This window comes from Myxocyprinus asiaticus, chromosome 1, assembly GCF_019703515.2.
Source record: "Myxocyprinus asiaticus isolate MX2 ecotype Aquarium Trade chromosome 1, UBuf_Myxa_2, whole genome shotgun sequence".
Taxonomy (NCBI): Eukaryota; Metazoa; Chordata; class Actinopteri; order Cypriniformes; family Catostomidae; genus Myxocyprinus; species Myxocyprinus asiaticus.
The window spans coordinates 57,438,612-57,453,452 of record NC_059344.1 but is presented as its reverse complement, the minus strand read 5'-3'; the positions used below and the strand labels follow the sequence as shown (position 1 = coordinate 57,453,452).

General features: G+C 35.6%; 1 protein-coding gene across 4 annotated transcripts in view; it reads right to left on the bottom strand.

Moving 5' to 3' along the window:
- The window catches only part of ap1g1 (adaptor related protein complex 1 subunit gamma 1), a 55,594-nt gene that overhangs the window by 16,205 nt on the left and 24,548 nt on the right, over positions 1-14,841 (bottom strand). For all 4 annotated transcript variants that reach the window (XM_051714088.1, XM_051713321.1, XM_051715613.1 and 1 more), the window contains 8 exons: positions 11,651-11,854; positions 11,404-11,528; positions 9,241-9,382; positions 8,614-8,710; positions 6,007-6,083; positions 2,208-2,303; positions 1,331-1,411; positions 1,134-1,232 (listed from right to left, as the gene is read on the bottom strand). In XM_051714088.1, coding sequence (XP_051570048.1) covers positions 1,134-1,232; positions 1,331-1,411; positions 2,208-2,303; positions 6,007-6,083; positions 8,614-8,710; positions 9,241-9,382; positions 11,404-11,528; positions 11,651-11,851 — 918 coding nt within the window. In that variant the 5' untranslated portion in view covers positions 11,852-11,854. The remainder of the gene's footprint in view (positions 1-1,133; positions 1,233-1,330; positions 1,412-2,207; positions 2,304-6,006; positions 6,084-8,613; positions 8,711-9,240; positions 9,383-11,403; positions 11,529-11,650; positions 11,855-14,841) is intronic.

Sequence of the window (14,841 nt, the reverse complement as noted above, 5' to 3'; positions counted from 1 at the left end):
ACAGCTCTCCTTTTTGACCGTTCCAAGATGGTGCCACGGATGACATATCAGAACCAGCTGAATGGGGCATCTACGCATGTATAGCTATGGTTCAGTGTCTTACCTTTCCCACAATGCAATGTGAATTAGGCTGTCTTATTAAAGACAACTGTGAGCTTGTTTTTTGCAACAGGCTTTCTTTGGCGTCTTTAGCTAGTCAGACTAATTCTTAGACAAAGTCTTAATAGTTAATAGCTGTGTTTATGCAACTGGCCCATGGACTCATATGGGTATATTTCAGTTATAATGTCCACTTAGCCTACATATGAAAGAAATTCTCTACCAGCTAATGCTGTTAATTCTATAGGGGACCTTCTTACTAGGTACATTACAAATTAAATTGTATTTGTTTTCATCATTTGTCACATCTGAGGTTTTTAAAAATGTACAAATCCATGTATTCCATCAAATGATATGATATTATATAACATATATTATATGTTGTTACACGTTTATTGTTTAATGCATAATTTTTAATATTTACACTGACTTGCAGAACACTATGCTAAAAAGAGATGCTAAAAATCTTTATTGCCTCTAAGAAAACGGGCAGTTCTGTGAAAAGCGTCTGTAAAAGAGTGCATATTAACAAAGAGGATTCGAATGGCATCTTTACCTTATCCGTGCTATGTGATTAGAATAAAATGTTAATGTTTTGTTGTTTATCAACAATTGACTGTAAAGAACAAAGAATATTAAAAGAGACATTATTCAATGTCAAATCGATTGCGTGGATCTTGTCTTTTAGACACACATTACACAGAACGAGTCAAGTCACACTTTTACTCTCTAGACGCAGCGAAAGGATGCTGAACTTCTTAGCCAATATACTAAATAACTGGTGAGTGAAATCTAAACATCTGACATTTTTAGTCACATAGCGTGAAATTTGGTCTTCTATGCAAGTGATTAGTCGGACTGTAGAGTTGTACATACAGTAAAAGATCATTCTTGGGATTAAAGAATCTAGATAATTTAAATGAAGATCATGATGCATGGAAAATCTATATTTTTACCCAGTCCTAGAAACACTTCGAAGTTTTATGAATAATTAGTAATCATTGACAGACAACACCATTTTGAGCAATACTCACCCTTAGACCGCTCTCAGATTTAATGTCCATAATAGTAAGAACCGTTTCATAGAGAATAGCATTGCCTACATTTTTACTTGTCTCTGTGTTTGTTGCAACCTATTAAAAAGATAAAAAAAAACAAAAAAACATTAATTTGAGGCAGAATAAAAGGTAAACACATTTGGTTCTAAAGCAAATGTACCCATACTGCTTACCTGTGCAAGAATGTCATTCATAGCTTCACTAGAATCATCGTCACCCTTTCCCAGAATTCTCAGTAGCCTCAATATCCGCACCTTAAAAATGCCAAAAGACACAGTGTGGCCCAGAGGAGCTCAATCAGATTGCTTTAAGATATACAGAACAGGTATCACCACATATGTGAATAAGATGGACAGAAACTTCATCAGGACCACTTTAAAGGGGCATTCACTCTGACAGTAATTTGCAGTAACAAAATAACCAAAGTCCTTAATTTTCAATGAGATTTGATGCCTTGAGACAACAGACACCATTGATGATGCAACAAAAGTTAATTTCTTTAAAAGCAGAGTTCAGCTTTATTTACTTTTACCAATGGTGCAAACAGTGGAGCTCCAAGGTTCCCACTCCTTTTGAGTGATGAATTTCCATGTTGTTGTTCATATGTTCGTGATTAATGGATTTTAATAAATTTTATATATATTGAACTTAATAAAGGGAGCAATTTCTAGCTGATAAATTATTTTAGAGGAAAAAACAGATCGAAAAACAATAGGAATTTCCATGACTTTCAAAACGTAATTTATTTGTTACTTTTCCAAGCCTGGAAATTGCCATTTTAAAATTTCTGGAAACTTCCAGGATTTCCATGAATGTGGGAACCCTGGAGCTCACGTGCTCGGCTGCTTGATGCCGTTGGATACTGCAATCATACAGATTCACCAACTAGCAACCAACAGTACAGCGACATGGTGACACCCCAGCAATTTCAATAGCTGTTGTGTGTGAATGTATATTAAAAATCTATTTATTTTTTTTGCATCTGAAATTCTGCATTGATCGCAGCGTTAAAATGTACAGACACTGACATGAGTACAATTTCGTAAATACCTGCAGGAAAGGGTCACTGATGCCAGACACATCATGCTCGGGGGAATACCCTGACATGATCAGGTTCTTCAGGATTCGTACCAGTTGTGGAACCAGCTAGAAAAAGACCAGTGAAGAAAAAAGGAAGAACAGTGAGCAAATTCACTGAAAGGTGATCCTGAGATTTTGCAAGTATGATTAAAACAGGACAGCACAGAAAGCAGGTCAGCAACCATCAATACACTGAGGCACCCTGAGTTGGTCATCTTCCAATAGATTGATTTTCAGTAGGGCTGTCAATCGATTCATTTTTAATCAAATTAAGTACATGGTATGCCGATTAATCAAATTATAAAAATATTTGCTAAGAAAGCCCCTCAAATAACAATAATTCAATAAATAATTATTAAATACTTATAAATATATTTAAAAAATAATATATTATAAAAAAATAATATAGATAATTAAAATGCATTACATCATTGTGGCACAAGAGTAAAATATTAAAAAAGACGGTAACACTTTACAATAAGGTTCCATTTGTTAACATGAACTAACAATGAACAATACTTTTACAGCTTATATTAATCTTAGTTAATAATAATTTCAACATATACTAGTATATTTTTCAAATCAAAAGTTGTGTTTGTTAACATGAACTAACAATCAACAATTCTATTTTTATTAACTAGTATTACCAAAGATTAATAAATGTTCTAAACAATTTATTGTTAATTGTATGTTCATGATACCTAATGCATTAACTAATATTAATGAATGGAAGATTACTGTAAAGTGTTACCAAAATTACAATTCAAAAAGTGGCTATAGTATGCAATATATTGTTTGTTTCCATATTATTGAACATAAGCCGATCTTTGGCAATCCAAGAAAGATTTATTATGGTAGCTTGTCTACGGATGAGTCAATGTACACCTGTGTCAGACACTTTGAGCATCTCGGTTGCGTCGCATCATAAACATACCTTTTTTAGATCGCTGGGTCAAGTTAAAAATAGTTTGAAACTTAGAAAAACACATCTTGAGATCCCTACGTTTGGATGTGCGCTTCATCAAGCTATGTTTGATCACAAGAATGTGTTCTCATCTTGTATTGTCTGCTGTCGGTGAGTGTGGTTTGTTCTCTGTATGAGTGCATTGCCCAAACAGCTGAAGTTTCGCTTACTGCCCCCTGGAGAAAACAGGTATACTTCAAGCTTGAATTGCTCAGTTGGAAAGAATATTTCTTATTACGGTCCAGCGACATGATTAATTGCGTTATTTTTTTTAACACGTTATTTTTTAGATAATTAATAGCACTGAATTCATGCATTAAATCGACAGCCCTAATTATCAGTAAACATTCAATTAAGAGGTTTTTCACGAAAGTAAACACTGTATGTCAGTGTTAATTATAATTATCACTTTTTCTAATCCTAAAAGTTAATGTTTTTGATAATTAAAATAATCCTCATTAATTTGGCAAATGTCTCCATTTTATATATTTCCCACTATATTGTACATATTGGAAAAACCACAACCCAATAGTGACCATATAAAAGTGAGTCGTTAAAATTAATCTAATGGTATATGCAGGATAAGTGAAAATGTATGAAGATCTAAATAACCTTGATTAAAAAATACAAAAAGAAAAACACTTAGGTGACAATTTCAAAATTGATAATAGTACATAAAAAAAAAAAAAAATTTTAAAAAATTGGACTACGTCTACAGTGACCATGGTGATGAGACTTATTTAAGAGCATGCACCAGCAATGAAACCAGAATGTCCTCTTACCTTTTCATTCTAACACAATGCAGGAATTGTAACAAAGACAAATGACAGAAAAAATATGAAGTAGATGTTAGGGGGGAATTGGAAAGAGTCACTTTCAGAGAAGAGCTTAACATAATGCTACGGTTATGAGAATGAGAGGTGGGCATGCTGGCACAGTAGATCAGGCTTGGGGTGGGAAGAGCAGCAGCAGATATACAGAGAGAGAGGAGAGGAAGAACCCTTATTCATTCCCAGTGAGATCAACACACCTGCAGCTAAATGCAGGACAAACATACAGATTTCAGTAGGACTGCATTCTCATTTCAACAATCATGTAAATGCTATTAGTGACAGATAGGGCTGCATGATAAAGAGGAAAATTGCATTATGTGATTAGCGTGTTGGATAATGTGATGGAGATATGCGATGCAAAAAAACTTAAGATTAATGTGACAACTCAATTTCAATTTTAAAAAGCAGACTTAAAACCAGAAATTAATAACAAATTTTATGCATGTATCCTGTTCTTCCTGGGGCAAGAAAGCATAATTTTAACTTCTCAAAGTAAACAGACAACTTTTACAGTGATATTCTGTAAAAAGTATTATAACTTAAGTGTAAAAAGAGAGTGATTAATTTACACGGGCTTCTTCAACATCAAGTTCAGCTAATCAAGAAAAGTATGACCCCATTTACACCTGGTTTTAAAATGTGCCTCAGGTGATCCAATCACATGTGGTCAGGCGAGACACATCGCTGTTTACAGCTGGTCACTTAAATGAGTCTGCTGTGACCATTTGTGTTCGGATTTCAAGGGGAGGGTCTCTGATTTCATGATGACATACGTCAATCATTATGCCTGTGTGTAACTGCATGACAATAAACATCAAAAAAAGTTATAAAAGACAAAGCATAAATAAAACCGGCACGCTGTTTCTGCCAGATGCAGCTGAAACTTAATCCAAGCACAACGTAACAATTCAAGCAGAATAATCCATTATTTTAGTTACCTGTATTGAAAACACTTTAGATGTTCGTGCTTCTCATCTGTGTTGATATCAGACACACTGAAGAAGATCCGTGAAGTCCTCGTGCTTGTTTATGTATACACTATTTTTAAATAAAGCCGCTCGTAACTGGCAAAGTTTAAACTCTTGTTTTAGCACAGCGGTTGATTGACAGGTGAGGGGTGGTTCTTCACTACTGTCTGGGACACATTCAGGACAGATTAGCGTTTACACCTCAAATGCGATGTGGTCACATGCGTTTTTGACTACATCCACATGTGGTTTTTGTGATCCGATCACAAAACGTTTTAGACCCCGTTTAGACCTGTATTTACCCCTGACCACTATGATCGGATCACCAAAAACAAATCTTAATACCCGGTGTAAATGGGGTCAAATGGAGCTTTGACTCTGCTTTCCATTTTATACAACTCCAATAACTCCACATCTAGCCATACTTTTTTGTCGAACACTACTCATACAGCTCATTGTCCTTGTTCTTAATGTGACTGAAGAGATTTGTCTTATTATTAAGAGGATGCGTTATTGCTTCCATCTGCACTATTCTTTAATTGTTTGTCTGTGTACATGCACTAAATGGACGTCTGACTTTTGCATTTTTCAAGAGTTTTCAAGAGTTTAACTTAACAAATTTAACTTTGAAAAGCACAACCAACCATTTTTGCATAAAAGAAAACGTTCTTTGTGAACAAACAATATCTCTACTTCACACTCTCTGCTGCTTTCTTGTCTTCGCCACTTGCACATACCAAAAGCCAATAGTGCATCTATGCTATTCCCAATGCTCTCTGCATTTCCATAAAGTTTTTGGGTTTATGAATTAAAGACATTCCATTATTGCATGCCTGACAATAAGCTTGCTGCGATAGGTTTATTATCAATATTTTTAAAAATATGATATATCGTGCAGCCCTAGTAATATTTATGAATTACTTTGTCTCAAAGTGTTGGCTGTGGTGCATAAACGGTTTCAGGTGAGACTTGTGAAGTTCAAGGTGTGATCATAGGCTACGTACCTTCCTGAAGTGCGAGAGCATGTCAGGACTTCGCTCACACATTTCAGTGAGCAAAACAACAGACGTGTGAAGAACTCCTGCAGAAAACACAAGAGAAATGATTTTTTATTTTTTATTTCATTCTGTAACTCCTGAGCAACCATGAAAAGGTTATACTGTATATAATGAAAATGAACAGCAAATTGACATTCTGCTGCTAGTGCTTAATGTGGAACAACAAACAGAGCATATACAGTTGAAGTCAGAAGTTTACATACACTTAGGCTGAAGTCATTAAAACTCATTTTTTAACCACTCCACAGATTTATTATTAGCAAACTATAGTTTTGGCAAGTCTTTTAGGACATCTACTTTGTGCATGACACAGGTAATTTTTCCAACAATTGTTTACAGACAGATTGTTACACTTTTAATTGACTATATCACAATTCCAGTGGGTCAGAAGTTTACATACACTAAGTTAACTGTGCCTTTAACCAGCTTGGAAAATTCCAGAAATTGATGTCAAGCCTTTAGACAATTAGCCAAATAGCTTCTGATAGGAGGTGTACTGAATTGGAGGTGTACCTGTGGATGTATTTTTAGGCCTACCTTCAAACTCAGTGCCTCTTTGCTTGACATCATGGGAAAATCAAAAGAAATCAGAAGACCTCAGAAAAAGAATTGTGGACCTCCACAAGTCTGGTTCATCCTTGGGAGCAATTTCCAAATGCCTGTAGGTACCACGTTCATCTGTACAAACAATAGTACGCAAGTATAAACACCACAGGACCACGCAGCCATCATACCGCTCAGGAAGGAGACACATTCTGTCTCCTAGAGGGGAACGTAGTTTGGTACGAAAAGTGCAAATGAATCCCAGAACAACAGCAAAGGACCTTGTGAAGATGCTGGAGGAAACAGGTAGACAAGTATCTATATCCACAGTAAAATGAGTCCTATATTGACATAACCTGAAAGGCTGCTCAGCAAGGAAGAACCACAGGTCCAAAAACACCATAAAAAAGCCATACTACAGTTTGCAAGTGCACATGGGGACAAAGATCTTACTATTTGGAGAAATGTCCTCTGGTCTAATGAAACAAAAATTGAACTGTTTGGCCTTAATGACCATCGTTATTTTTGGAAGAGAAAGGGTGAGGCTTGCAAGCCGAAGAACACCATCCCAACCCTGAAGCATGGGGGTGGCAGCATCATGTTGTGGGGGTGCTTTGCTGCAGGAGGGAATGGTGCACTTCACAAAATCATGAGGAAGGAAAATTATGTGGATATTTTGAAGCAACATCTCAAGACATCAGCCAGGAAATCGTTGTAGTCTTCTAAATGGGCAATGACCCCAAGCATACCTCCACAGTTGTGGCAAAATGGCTTAAGGACAACAAAGTCAAGGTATTGGAGTGGCCATCACAAAGCCCTGACCTCAATCCGACAGAAAATTTGTGGGCAGAACTGAAAAAGTGTGTGCGAGCAAGGAGGCCTACAAACCTGACTCAGTTACACCAGTTTTGTCTGGAGGAATGGGCCAACATTCCAGCAACTTATTGTGAGAAGCTTGTGGAAGGCTACCCAAAACGTTTGACCCAAGTTAAACAATTGAAAGGCAATGCTACCAAATACTAAAAGTGTATGTAAACTTCTGACCCACTGGGAATGTAATGAAAGAAATAAAAGCTGAAATAATCATTATCTTTACTATTATTCTCACATTTCACATTCTTAAAATAGTGATCCTAACTGACCTAAGGCAGGGAATGTATTTTACGACTAAATATCAGGAATTGTGAAAACCTGAATTTAAATGTATTTGGCTAAGGTGTATGTAAACTTCTGACTTCAACTGTATGCACTGTTTAATATCTCTGGGTTATTCCTTTTATGCAGATTATTTACACAATGGTAAGTACATTACAAGGATGTCTAATTGGATGGAACCTAACATGATGTAAATAAGGAACTTAAGTTAGGGACTGTGAGGGATTCAGAGATAGCTTAAACTGGCTGTGAACTTATACATTTTGATAATCATATCAATTTCTGTAATTTTACCAAACAATTTTGAGACAAGATGGAAAATTGATGAAACAATTTATACCAAAAAACATCTCAGGAATAATAAAATCAATTAATAATACTTGATGTTTGTGCTGTTGTTTTGTCATTAAGAACTGGCTTTTGTTAGGGATATTACAAAAAACTAACAGAAAGGAATGTGATATTAAGGACACTGGGAAAAAACAACAACTACATACTGATGACCAATTAAAACACTATCCTAATGAAACATGTTTAGTTTTAAACATTTTGATTAGAGAAATGGAAAAATGAAGATATTCCTAGAATATTTCTTAATAAAATGACAGTTTTTAATTTTAAAGTTGTTTTAGAAATCTTTATGCTCATTTAATAAAATAACTTATTAAAGTAGTTTCACATATTATAAGAATATGAATATTTATAAATATAAGTATATAGAATATACCATATGAAAATGTACTAAATAGAAGGAATGTCCCATCTGTTTATGGTTGTTGTTGTTTTTTTTTTATTTTTTATGACAATACACAGAAAAATGAGATCTATGGGAAGGTTACAAAGCAAAGTTCTCACCATGATTTTTCTCACTGAGCAGGTTTTTTGTTGCCGGCAAGAACATCTCCATCAGCTCCGGGACCTTGCGGATGACATGCACCGCACACAGTGCTGCCTGAAGGCAAACAGCTCATGTCAAAACAGTTAGTTGATTGACTGATTGATTGATTGACAGCTTTATTAATCTCTGTGGGGGTAACTCATTTGCCACCAGTTCAACTCATACATATACAAACAGCAAACAATATAGACAATGCATTCACAGATATCAACAAATGAATAAAAAAGCCATAAAATGACAATTGAGACATGATTATCAGCTGAAGGTGCTATAGATCTTTACCATATCTACCAGTGTTCATTGAAAAATCTGACCGCTGCTGGGACAAAAGACCTTCTATGTCATTCAGTAGTACACCGAGGCATCACTAGTCGCTCACGAAATGAGATTCTAAGTCCATTTAAAACACTGTGTAATGGATGACCTTCAAAATACAAAACCATTTTTAATTTAGCCCTTGTTCTCTTTTACAGTGACCTCAAGTGAGTCTGGGGTAATGGTCAATCATTGAGCCAGCCTTCCTAATCATCTTATCACACATTCACAACACCAACCAAGTTTAGCTGCAAAGGAGTGCAAAATACCTTTTTCCTCAGATAGGAGTTTGATGTTTTGAGGAGCTTCTCCACTTCTCCAGCTAAGTCACGGCACATTTCAGATGAGCCCATGCAGCCCAGAGTGCACAAAGCCAGTCCCTGCACATACTGTGTACTGTGGTTCAGGTCACTGCATTACACCCAAAAAAGGAGCATTAGATGCAAATCTGTCACTTGTTAGAAGTTAGCCAAATTAGGCAGATGCCAACATGAACAGGTTGCTTGACATCCCCTCATCCTCAAACCAACAAACAAACTTTGCAAGGTAGAAAAAAAGGACCCTGACAACATTAAATACATGCTAACCTTCAGCTGGAATAAACATGGTTTGCCGCTGACAATGTGTTGTGTGTGGTGAATGATTGGCTGCCAAGAGCATATAACTCAAATGCAGTAGACATGTAAAAAGAAAAATTGTCAATTGTCCTCTTCAGACAATGTCCTTATAAATTTTCATACTGTTGGCCCTAAGGGCCTTCATGTTAATGTTAATAAACTTCAATGTTTGATTGAATACATTTTGTTAAAGCTACAATAAACCATTTTGGTAATGTATTGGGTCACCACTTGATGTCCACTATCAAATCTGTGTAATGAAACTGTGAACCCCTGGTTTAAGACACTAGTATTAACATGGGGCACTGGTTTAGCTTTTATAGGACTGAAGAACAAATTAAGTGGCACAATATAAAATGCCATCAATTTACACTCAAGAACCAGCTCACAATCATCATACTTCACACTAGGGCTGCAAGATTTCGGTCCGAATGTAATGATAGGATGTTCTTCCTGTCTGTCAATCTATATTTGCATACTGCCACGCAACTTGTTCGCGCAGACTATCACACGTCATCAGCGCGGGTTCCTTGACGCTGTGCAGAGCGAGCGCGAGAATGGAAAGCGAACCGCAGCTACCTTATATTCCTCCTGAACCACCAGTAAAAACAAGAAAAGACAGACCATGTTAGAAACTTCTACAACAAAAAACATCTGGATCAAGAGCATGCTAAAAGCAGAATTAACTTTGGCGTTGCTTTTCCACGCTGGAGGCAACTGCGGGACTCAAAGGGTCTGAAAAATGATGCCATGGTTGCAGTTTTTCTTTTGGACAGGTAATTACATGGTTTGATTTGTTTTTGATATATTTTGTTAATGTAATGAAGTATTTAGCTCATGTAGTTTGTGTACATTTACGAATTATCTCAACGCTAACAGCAGCTACGGTGTAAAATGAAACTTTTTATTAATCTGAATCTGGTAATCTGAAACCATTGCAATCGATTCCACCAATTTGTAATGTTCATTTATCATGGGTCGCAAATTCTTCATTAGGCAACTATTCTTTAAGTTTAACTATTTTATTATTAATTGTCATCATTTTAATGATTTTTTCTTTTCTTTTTATTATATTGTATTTAACAATGCATTATAATTATAGGATCTAAATATTGTAAATCGATTTATTTTATTGATCTATGTTTCTTGCCTTTTCATTTTGTTGTTGGTAATACTGGTTACGTTTTCATTTGTTCCCGCTGGAGCTTTAATGAGCAGAATATGCCCTTGTGTGTGAGGAAGAGAAGAGCAGACAAAGAAAGAGCATATGTTTATGTTCTCAACAGGTGCTTCTGTTAATGTAGTTTGCTCGGAAATAATTTAGTAAAGATGCTTAAAGTATACCTCATTTGTATCCTGCATTATTATTATGATATATGTGCCCTGTGAATGCCGAGATGCCGCCACCGCGGACATAATAAAGGTCGCTTCACCCAGGATGCGCCAGTTTCCCTTTAACGCGCTCGGCGCACGTCAGCAAACATAATTGACTCTGAGCACATCTGTTACTCTGAGCATAAAATCCAGTTGTGGAGCACAGAACCGCTCAAAAAACACTGTATTAAAGCACCAACAAAATACAGACAGGACAAAGCAGCGCAAATAAATTTTGAAGCTAGTAGCACATGCAGACTATTTGTTTATTTAATGAAATCACAGCTCTTTGCGGTTTTATAATCACACAATGTCATATCGCGATTTTACTTCAATTAACTGCGCAGCCCTACTTCACACCCACAACATATTAAACACCACCAATAACACATCAGTTGTGGTTGATCCAAGTGTTAAGACAAGATGAGATTCTCTGCTCACTTCTTGATGCAGTTTGTCATTAATAGGTGGACATCCTGCCTCTCATCTAGGAGCAGCATGGCTCCCAGGTACCCTATCCGCTTGTCTGTGAACTTTTGTGATGCAATCAGCTTCAGGCACTCCAGCTGAAAATGAGATTATTCCCATCAAACACAACAAAACTCTGTATGGTTGAAGTCAGTACTTCTGGCAGCATATTTAAAGATTCCACTGATTACTGTTCTGAAGCAGACTTCTCATAACTCACCTGGCCAAAGTGTGCCGGGTAGCCCAACATGTGCATATAAAGCAGTTTAGCCACATTTCTACAGCGGTATGTGTTGTCCTCTTCTCTAAAAGATGACCTAATGGCAGCACACTCTTTCTGGATCATCTCACGCTCCTCGGCCTGGGTTCGTGCCGTCCGGATTGTCCGGATGAGCTCCCGCAGTCTGATCGGAGCTGGCATCCTCTGTAATGAAATCACAATGTCAGCAAGTAGAATGTCACAGTACCATTAATGAATATGTGCCACAATGATAAATAAAGATTTATCCTACGCTTGTATTAGCCAGAGCAACATGAGATCAACAACCTAGAAAGGGATCCACCTGTCAATCAGCCACGATCTTTATTGGCCAATATTCGTCTTAAATGTTTGAACAGCATTTGGTCGATCACACACAGCCTCCACTACACTCTAATAAATGAGCTCTAGCTCTGCACTCCAAGCATGCTGCAATTCAGATGAATATGCCAGTTAGTTTTAAAAATCCATTACATGTGTATGAACTGTAAGGTACCCATTTCCAAGTGTCATAAAGGTAGTAATTTGGCCTCGATGTATAGTTAGAGATGGAGAGGACAAAGATAACGCAAACGAATGTAAAAAATTCATTTAAATCAATGACATATGCTTGTTGCATTACCACTAATAACAGCATTAAGAGTTTAACCATGAATAATGGCACCGCATCTTCATGCAGTTGCTTAATAATTAGGGATTTGCGTAACAACCAAACGGCAAATAGAGTAAACAAATAACAGATACTAATGATTTCTCACTACAGAAATTTTAGAGCTGTCACAATGATCTTTGACAGTATCATCTGAATATCCCCATTGTTCAGTTTTTGAATGTTATTTCAGTCGAAAAACTGTAGTTTGATTGCATGCTTCACTAGGACATTAACTCTCAATGATTGCCTGGACTGAGCACTTTAAGGGAAGTTGTAAATCTATTGCATTTTTGTAATTTATTTTTTACTATTGAAAAAAAAACAACAAAAAAAAACAGTTCCACATGTGTTATTGCGGGGGTGTTTGCTCTGCAAAGATGTTAGCCAATCATAACATTGGGCGTGTTTATTGAAGTCCGAAAGAGGACATAGCCCAAAAAAAAAAAAACAAGCGTTTCAGACAGAGGGCCAGAGACAGGGTTGGTCATGTAATACTATATTATGAATGTCTATTGTGCAAAAACATTTACTAAAAAGTGAAACAAAGAAAAAAAAAAAACATGACCTGACCTCTTTAATTTGAAGCGGTTACACTAATTATTTTATTCGTCAGGCTCTATAAATGCTTTCGGTGTGCTTTTCTCTTAAATGTTCTCTTAGGTTATTAGCAAATTAATTAGCTTTAATACATAGGTTACAAGAGCACCTGGGTTGACAAATCTAACTGAACTATTACTACTAATCTAGAGGCAAATCACTCCAGCACAGAAAAATGAATTTAAAACAACACTCCAGAGCCCTCTCTTGATCCATCCTTCTGCAAAGCTCTAACAATCCCAAAGGATGCTGAGCATCTCATAATTGCCTAGCACATGTGGTGATCTGTTCTATGGAGAAGATCATTAAAAAAATAAAAATAAAACCAGACATCAGTACATATTCAGAGCATAATCAGCTTCATCAGCCAAAGTGATACACCAGGTGGAATCACCTGTGAAATTCCATTCCTTCAACAGAAGTGAGAGCACTAAGGTTTCAATCCACTGAAGGCTGATTAAAAATTAAAAAAGTGCGCACATACAAAGTGGTAAGATTACATGGTTGCCTGTTTATGCTCAGCTGCATAGGATTACAACACCATTCAAGATGAATCCAGCACAAACTAACAAACATATGGAGCAATTAAGAAAGAAAACACTTGAAAGACAAACTATTCCTGGACTCAGCTAATGACTACACAGGAGGGTTGTGTATAGATTCATTATAAGGTTTAAAGATGATCAAGAAATTGGGTAATTTTGTTATTTTGTTATTAGAAGCATCCTTTGCATTTAAAAACAGACATACTGAAGGAAATGGCAGTCTGTAGGCTTGACATCTGGTCATAAGAGAAAACCAATAAATAAAATTGTGTTAGCATAAAAAAGGCAAAAAAAAAAAAAAATGTAAAAAGCTTATATATGTATAGCACCAAGGTTATTATAGTTTTGAAAATTTAACTCATTTTTATTTTGTTTTTCAATTTTAGTTTAGTTTTAGTTTTAATGGCACATAAATAGTTTTTATTTTGTTTTTATTTCATTTTTTTTAAAAGTCACTTTTTAGTTTTTTATTTAGTCTTAGTATAGTTTTAGTTTTTATACGTTATAACACCACAAAATATCTCTAACACTACAATAAGGTTGCATTTGTTAACAGTTTCTACATTAGTTATTATAAACGAACAGTGAACAACATGTACAGCAAATATTTATCTTAGTTAATCTTAATTCCAACAAGTACATTTTTAACATGAAATATTATGTTAATATATGGTACATGTAAACATTAATGCATTATGAACTAAAATTAACAAATGTAGATTTATAAATTACCATTAACCAAGATAAATAAATGCTATAAAAAATGGTAACACTTTACAATAAAGTTCCATTTGATAACATAAGTTGACTACATTAGTAAAGATGAACTAACAATAAACAATACTTTTTACAGCACTGGCGTTTGGCATTGGCCAATGTTAATTTCAACATATACGAATACATTTTTAAAATTATAAGTTTTATGTTAACATAAGTTAATGCATTATGAACTAACATGAACAAACATTGAACAATTGTATTAACTAACATTATCTTAGATTAATAAATGCTGTACAAATATACAGTTCATTGTTAGGGCACAACACCTAACGCATTAACCAATGTTAAGAAAAGGAACCTTATTGTAAAACCTTTTGTTCATGATGCAACAAGTATACCCTTATTGTGAAGTTAACCTGCATGTGATGACACTTGATCAGAAGTTACTCATGCTCAAAATACCATCAAAGTTAAAAATGTTATTTGTCAAATTCACAACACAGCATACTGCTGCATTTTCTGACATGAATAAAATGTGCTATAAATGTTCCTTTGTCAATCCATACAAGTGTAACTACACAAACGCAGTACTAAATAAATATGCGATGTTTCCGAGACAGCAAGCGCTCTCTCACATG